The 8,137-nt window shown below is 41.8% G+C and overlaps 1 protein-coding gene across 1 annotated transcript; it reads right to left on the reverse strand.

Annotated features, from left to right (window-relative positions):
* Positions 1–1,738: 1,738 nt before the first annotated feature.
* LOC149201012 (uncharacterized) lies at positions 1,739–7,612 on the reverse strand. The gene is made up of 4 exons (XM_089402841.1): positions 6,947–7,612; positions 5,747–6,842; positions 5,277–5,597; positions 1,739–5,114 (listed from the first exon to the last, which is right to left on the reverse strand). The coding sequence occupies exons 1-4, from the start codon at positions 7,435–7,437 to the stop codon at positions 1,872–1,874; spliced, it is 5,151 nt and encodes a 1,716-aa protein (XP_089258967.1). The 5' UTR covers positions 7,438–7,612; the 3' UTR covers positions 1,739–1,871.
* Positions 7,613–8,137: the final 525 nt, after the last annotated feature.

Consider the following 8,137-nt stretch of genomic DNA (forward strand, 5'->3'; position numbering starts at 1 on the left):
TGGCCTCTGTCTTTAAGTCTCGGGTGCATTAGTCTTGTTTTGAGCAAAGGTTTTGGAAAGAAGGAAGAGGACTTCGTAGGCAATAGCCTCTCCGCTCTCGTGGGCTCAAAGAGTTTCAGTCAAACGTTTTCTCCTGTCGTGGTGGGCTTTCGAGGATCCAGTGCAGCGTCTGTTGGGAATCCGTCTGAGGCCCCTCCTTTCATGGCCCGCCTGCAACAGAGGATGGGATGTCGCCGAGGCCAACCCAGGCGTGCCCCTAATGAATCCAATTCGGACTCGCCGGCCTCCAGCGAGCTGTTCACTGGGCGCTATCCGAGCACTCGTAGCGGACGAGGAAGGCGCCGAGCCACCAATTTGCCTCCTGGGCCACCCTCTTCCACTGGGTCTGCCATTTTCACCTTTGACAGTTCGCTTCATCGGCCACGAGTCACTGCTCACATCACGGTAATGTTTTATGAAACCACGCAATTGGGAGGCACTGTTGATCATATCGGAGGATTGGGTGCTGCTGATGGTCCTCCCCCGGCATTCCAGCTTGGCATTGGTATGGTGCCACAGCCTGCACAAGCGGAACCTGGAAGAATCCTTCAGGACACGGTGATGCAACCTGCCGATCCCGGTCCCTCTACTCAGTTCAACGCTCCAGCTGAAGATGAACAGCAATTCGGATGGTGTCCTGTTGTGGAGGAACAGCCTGATGAGTAGCATGCCCATGCTGGAGGTAAACCTCCGTCTTTTTGTTCCAGTTTTGGAAATCGTCGACTGCCTCTTTGTTATCCGGGTTCTGGGTCTATGCCGGTTGCTGATGAACGGGTCTCCTCTTTTTGATTAGTATGTATGGGTTGCTATGGATGGTTTTGTTTTCAGTTTTCAGTTATGGGTCTCTTCGCCTCTGGAGAGAGGCTTTGTTAGTTTTTTCTTGGAATGATAGCTCTTCTTCAGAGCTTTGTACTGACTTCGGTCACCCTGTAAATATTTTCTCTTCTACTTAATAAAATTAGTTTTACACAAAAAAAACAAAAAAATTAGTATATAATACATTATTAATGATAAAATGATTAATTAATATTTAATATTTAATATTTAATATAATAAATTTAATTGATTTATTATGAGTTTTAAATTTTGTTATAATTTATTTATGTGTAAAACTTATTTTTACATGTATGAATTTATTACATTTAATTTTTTGTTCTTTGAAAATTTTCAAAATAGATGTTACTTCCAAAATTAATTTGTTAACAAAATTATAAGGATGTTATATTTGGTTCAAAAAGTAATTTACACTAGCTTGAATTTAAGCATTATAAAAAAGAGTAACATCATGGAAACTAAACCATTAATAATCTCTTTAAATTGATGCCATAACGTAAATAAAATATTAAATATATATTTTTAATTAAAATATAATTATTTTAAAATTTTAGTTTTATCGTTTACTTTTTAATACTAATTTAAATGTTCAATCAAAAATAGACCATATTAAAAATTATTTTCCATAAAACACAACAATAAACTTTAAACTACCTTCTCTTTAACCTAATTAATTGAATTTCTTTAAAAAAAATTTCTAAATTAAATTACTTTACAGTTTTAACAATAATCAATAATTAAATTAAATTTCTTTACCGTATCAATTAAATTACTATTAAAACCATGTACTCGCATAAAACATGTAAATATGCTTGTTATAATAAGCACGAGGACCATGATGTAAATATAATTGTCTAACAATGAATACACTCGGACAGCGGTGGGTGTCTATTATTGAAAAAAACAAAAACATAAATAAAAACATATTTATAAGCGTTATGACCGTCTGTTACAGTGATCTATATATTATCACTTCAATCCTCCACTCAGCGGGTCCCCTACTGCCACACAGGGCATTGTAATTTAGGACATTTTGAGACATCTAGCATTTCCAACCACGTAAAATCTTCAACGCCTTCCACTTCTTCTAACTCAATGCACCAAGTAACATCCATTACCTTAAGGTTTGTCGCGTGCTCCAACCCCCGGATCCTCCTCAGCTTCACACATCCATTTGCGGAAAACAACTCCAAGGATACCAACTTTTCCATGCTGGGCAGTTCTTCTAACTCTGAGCACCCAGAAACATCTAGGATTCTAAGATTTGTCGTCTGCCCCAACCCCTGTATAGTCTTAAGCTTCTTACATCCTTCTGCCCACAACTCCTCCAAGGATACCAACCTTTCGATGCCCGGCAATTCTTCTAACTCTGACCATCCAGAAACATTTAAGCGTATAAGCATTGTAGCCTGAGCCAACCCGTGTATGCTCTTCAGCTTCATACAACCATCTGCGTGCAGCTCCTGCAAAAATACCAACTTTTCCATGCTGGGCAGTTCTTCTAACTCTGAGCACCCAGAAACATCTAGGATTCTAAGATTTGTCGTCTGCCCCAACCCCTGTATAGTCTTAAGCTTCTTACATCTGGCTGCCCACAACTCCTCCAAGGATACCAACCTTTCGATGCCCGGCAATTCTTCTAACTCTGACCATCCAGAAACATCTAAAAATGTAAGGTTTGTAGCCTGAGCCAACCCGTGTATGCTCTTCAGCTTCATACATCCCTCTGCCCACAGCTCCTGCAAAGATACCATTGTTTCCAGACTTGGGAGTTCTTCTAACTCAGAGCACTCAGAAACATTCAGGTATACAAGTTTTGTAGCCTGCGTCAATCCCCGTATGCTCTTCAGCTTCAGACATCCACCTACCCGCAACTCTACCAAAGATACCAACTTTTCCATGCTGGGCAGTTCTTCTAACTCTGAGCACCCAGAAACATCTAGGATTCTAAGATTTCTCGTCTGCCCCAACCCCTGTATAGTCTTAAGCTTCTTACATCTGGCTGCCCACAACTCCTCCAAGGATACCAACCTTTCGATGCCCGGCAATTCTTCTAACTCTGACCATCCAGAAACATCTAAAAATGTAAGGTTTGTAGCCTGAGCCAACCCGTGTATGCTCTTCAGCTTCATACATCCCTCTGCCCACAGCTCCTGCAAAGATACCATTGTTTCCAGACTTGGGAGTTCTTCTAACTCAGAGCACTCAGAAACATTCAGGTATACAAGTTTTGTAGCCTGCGTCAATCCCCGTATGCTCTTCAGCTTCAGACATCCACCTACCCGCAACTCTACCAAAGATACCAACTTTTCCATGCTGGGCAGTTCTTCTAACTCTGAGCACCCAGAAACATCTAGGATTCTAAGATTTCTCGTCTGCCCCAACCCCTGTATAGTCTTAAGCTTCTTACATCTGGCTGCCCCCAACAACTCCAAGGATACCAACCTTTCGATGCCCGGCAATTCTTCTAACTCTGACCATCCAGAAACATGTAACCTTATAAGCTTTGTAGCCTGAGCCAACCCGTGTATGCTCTTCAACTTCATACATCCCTCTGCCCACAGCTTCTGCAAAGATACCATTGTTTCCAGACTTGGGAGTTCTTCTAACTCAGAGCACTCAGAAACATTCAGGTATACAAGTTTTGTAGCCTGCGTCAATCCCCGTATGCTCTTCAGCTTCAGACATCCACCTACCCGCAACTCTACCAAAGATACCAACTTTTCCATGCTGGGCAGTTCTTCTAACTCTGAGCACCCAGAAACATCTAGGGATCTAAGATTTCTCGTCTGCCCCAACCCCTGTATAGTCTTAAGCTTCTTACATCTGGCTGCCCACAACTCCTCCAAGGATACCAACCTTTCGATGCCCGGCAATTCTTCTAACTCTGACCATCCAGAAACATCTAAAAATGTAAGGTTTGTAGCCTGAGCCAACCCGTGTATGCTCTTCAGCTTCATACATCCCTCTGCCCACAGCTCCTGCAAAGATACCATTGTTTCCAGACTTGGGAGTTCTTCTAACTCAGAGCACTCAGAAACATTCAGGTATACAAGTTTTGTAGCCTGCGTCAATCCCCGTATGTTCTTCAGCTTCAGACATCCACCTACCCGCAACTCTACCAAAGATACCAACTTTTCCATGCTGGGCAGTTCTTCTAACTCTGAGCACCCAGAAACATCTAGGGATCTAAGATTTCTCGTCTGCCCCAACCCCTGTATAGTCTTAAGCTTCTTACATCTGGCTGCCCACAACTCCTCCAAGGATACCAACCTTTCGATGCCCGGCAATTCTTCTAACTCTGACCATCCAGAAACATCTAAAAATGTAAGGTTTGTAGCCTGAGCCAACCCGTGTATGCTCTTCAGCTTCATACATCCCTCTGCCCACAGCTCCTGCAAAGATACCATTGTTTCCAGACTTGGGAGTTCTTCTAACTCAGAGCACTCAGAAACATTCAGGTATACAAGTTTTGTAGCCTGCGTCAATCCCCGTATGCTCTTCAGCTTCAGACATCCACCTACCCGCAACTCTACCAAAGATACCAACTTTTCCATGCTGGGCAGTTCTTCTAACTCTGAGCACCCAGAAACATCTAGGATTCTAAGATTTCTCGTCTGCCCCAACCCCTGTATAGTCTTAAGCTTCTTACATCTGGCTGCCCCCAACAACTCCAAGGATACCAACCTTTCGATGCCCGGCAATTCTTCTAACTCTGACCATCCAGAAACATGTAACCTTATAAGCTTTGTAGCCTGAGCCAACCCGTGTATGCTCTTCAACTTCATACATCCCTCTGCCCACAGCTTCTGCAAAGATACCATTGTTTCCAGACTTGGGAGTTCTTCTAACTCAGAGCACTCAGAAACATTCAGGTATACAAGTTTTGTAGCCTGCGTCAATCCCCGTATGCTCTTCAGCTTCAGACATCCACCTACCCGCAACTCTACCAAAGATACCAACTTTTCCATGCTGGGCAGTTCTTCTAACTCTGAGCACCCAGAAACATCTAGGGATCTCAGCTTCGTCGCCTGCCCCAACCCCCGTATGCTCTTCAGGCGGTCACAATCCTTTGCCCGAAACTCCTCCAAACATAAAAACGTTTCCATAGTTGGCAGCTCTTTTAAATCGGAGCACCAAGAAACATCTAGGAATCTGAGCTTCGTCGCCTGCGTCGGGACCGGTATGCTTTTCAGCATCTGACATTCGCTTGCATGCAACTCCTCCAAAGATGCTGGCAACTGCAAAGGTGCGTGCAAAAGCAAAATGTTCACTCGTTACCACCACAAGTAATATCATAATTCACATTATCATAACCTTACGAATTCTTTTCAAACGAAAATGTTGTGCGACAGTAATAGCTACTAAACATACAAACGTCAACATAACAAATTTCTACTTACTGATGATTCGCATTCACTGTCCGACAATGTTTCTAATCCGCTTCCACCCACTGGTAGAACCCTTAATTTGTTCATTGTAACCAACGAAGGCAGGGAAGAGTAGTGAGATCGTTGCCAGCTGAGCCACAATAGATTTGGTAACTTCACCCTCGTCAGGATGCGTTCCAAGAGAGAGCCTTCAATATGAAGAATTTGCAACCTCCTCAAAATGCGGTTCAAGCCATCATTTTCAGCCTCAATAATCTCACATAGATCATTCTGGTCTTCCTCATCGCCATCAAATTGGCCTTCAACCAGCCGAATTCCCCGCACGGCGATTTCCTGTCCATAGTTGAAAAACGATCGTTATGGCTGGTTCGTTCAAAAATTCGTTCCACACTTTTAGTGAATAATCTTAAAAAAGAGAATGACTAAACACTTACAAATGATTGTTGTGACAAATAATCAATAACCCATGCATAAACACTTACAAATGATCGTTGTGACAAATAATCAATAACCATTTTTGTCTGCCAAAGACGATGTGGCGACGAAGCAGCAGCAACCTCTCTTCCGAGGTCCCTTACGTGGTCGTGCATACGTATACAATTGCAGTTGTCCACTTCTACAAGAGACTTGTCCTGCAGATTTAGAAACCCTCGCTTTCCTCTCCAATCTGATCCGTTCCATATGCTTATGGCCGAATCTCTGTTTTCGCCTATGAAAAAGCACGCGATATCCAGGAATATCTCTTTTTCCTGTTTATCGAGTGAGCAATAACTTCTAAAAAGTGTCTTCTGTATGTCACTGGGAAGTATTTCTTTAAGAGCCTCCAATTCGTCTTCCCACTCAGATATTTCTTTATTATAAAGTAATGCCCCAACTATTTTCAGAGATAAGGGCAATCCATTGCAACATTTTAAAAACTTATATACTAGATGCTGAAACGCTGGAAGCGGATCAGCTTGGCTGAAGGCATGGAAACAGAAGAGCTCTTGGGAGTGCTCTTCATTAAGCCCAGATAGATTATAAATAGATGAATCTTCAACTCTTGAGCTTCTGAGAACACCCCTATCTCTAGATGTAATCAATATTAAACTCCGTGAATTGAGATTATCAGTTTGGACAGGCAAAAATGCATTCACCTGGTTAACATTATCAATATCATCAAACACTATTAAAGTGTCAAAACATTTCAGATGCTCTTCCAGCATCTTTTTACCTACATGAACATCGTTTACCTGCTCATCCCTTCCAGTCAAGGTCTTAAGGAGTTGAACCTGTAACAAATGTAAAGACCTATCACTTGCTTTATCTCTGACGTCAGCTAAAAAACAGGATTTGCTATAACCTGATCTCTTCCTATTGAAGAAAAGTTTTGCTAGCGTTGTTTTTCCTACGCCACCTAACCCTACAATCCCCAAGATCTGAGGTTTCCCGCTTTCCTCTTTCTGCAACAGCACTTCGAATTCTTCGAGCTTTAAATCCAACCCTGTTGGATAATCAGCCACGTGCAAGTCTGGCTCTTTCACCATTTCTGACAGACGTTTAACCAACTTATCTAGCAGCTCCAGCTCCAACTCCTCACTAATTATTCAGAAACAATAAGTAGACCTAGTGAGAAACAAACGTCTATGTCTATTTATCAGTATAAAACACAACTATATCGATAGGGAAGGTTGAGTTCTCACCCATTGCACGTCTCCAGCTCGAGACCGCTATTATTTGCTACTTGCTGAAGTGCATTTCTCCATTCTTTAACAGTGTTGGTATCATATCGCTCCTTCTTCTCAAGAGATTCTAGGGCTTCACCATAGGAGCCCCGCACCCACCGGACGTCAGCGGGGCTGACACGGTAAAAGACTGGTATTACAGGATAATTTGACTGTAACATCATTACGAGCTCGTTCAGGCACCAAGATGACTCAGCATATCTAGGAGAAAGGATCGCCACATGAACAGAGGCGGTTCTAATAACGTGCTCTAATTGAGAAGAAATTTCGTATCCCACTTGCATCTCCTCGTCATCGACAAAAGCCGTCAATCCTTTCTCTTGGAGGCGAAGATACAGAGATCTGGCGAAGGTTGTCTTCACGTCAACCCCGCGATGGTTTATGAAAATTTTGAAGGATTTGTAGCTGGGATTAGCCACGGCAGAGGTGGAGGATGAGGATGTAGCCATTGCGAACTGGAAAACAAAAATGAAAGGTAGTAAGGTTCGATACTATGGACGCAATTTGCAGAGGGGTAGCCAAGTTAGGGTTTGTAAAGCGCAGAGAGATCGTGGGAAACACTGGCTATAGATAGTCACCGACATCGAGCATCAAATTTCAACGCATTTTTGAAACCCCACGCGCATTCAACTAAAGGTAAGACGCAAACAGGCCCCACACGCAATTGGAAGTAACACGTAGGCCCCACAAGATGCTCTGCACGTCATGACAGCGTTAATTAAACGCGTATACATTTAAAAGGAAAAGATGCTCAACTGTCCAAAATTTTGACAAGACTGAATTCTCAAATGTGATTTTGAATATATAAATGAATTGAGCGTTTCCATAAATTTTGAAAGCATTTACACCGTAGATTATAGAACTCAGAATTATCATTCCAAAAGTTCACAAATAAAATTATCATTTCAAAAAAAATCTTTACTAAATTTCGAAAAAAAAAATATCATTAAAAAATCAAAAACATAAACAACTCATGATAAAACTACATAATTGCAAACTCACATTTCAAGATTATATCAATACTTAACTATGTTAATATTAAAATATTTACCCATGTTAATATAAAAATATTTATTGATGGAATACTCTGCATCCGAAATGTGACACACTTTCCTTTGACTTTTAAATTCCTATTAAATTTTTAGAATT

This window comes from Pinus tabuliformis, chromosome 2_1, assembly GCF_031772625.1.
Source record: "Pinus tabuliformis cultivar Carrire ecotype Pingquan chromosome 2_1, CPIR1, whole genome shotgun sequence".
In the NCBI taxonomy this organism is placed as follows: domain Eukaryota; kingdom Viridiplantae; phylum Streptophyta; class Pinopsida; order Pinales; family Pinaceae; genus Pinus; species Pinus tabuliformis.

What these genes read in the sequence shown, in the direction of transcription:
- LOC149201012 (XM_089402841.1), bottom strand. Translation starts at nt 7,437, where the DNA reads ATGGCTACATCCTCATCCTCCACCTCTGCCGTGGCTAATCCCAGCTAC. An exon ending in GAGCTGGAGACGTGCAATGG is followed by an intron (nt 6,843 to 6,946) that starts GTGAGAACTCAA and finishes CTGAATAATTAG; the next exon opens with TGAGGAGTTGGAGCTGGAGC. An exon ending in ACAGTGAATGCGAATCATCA is followed by an intron (nt 5,115 to 5,276) that starts GTAAGTAGAAAT and finishes GCACCTTTGCAG; the next exon opens with TTGCCAGCATCTTTGGAGGA.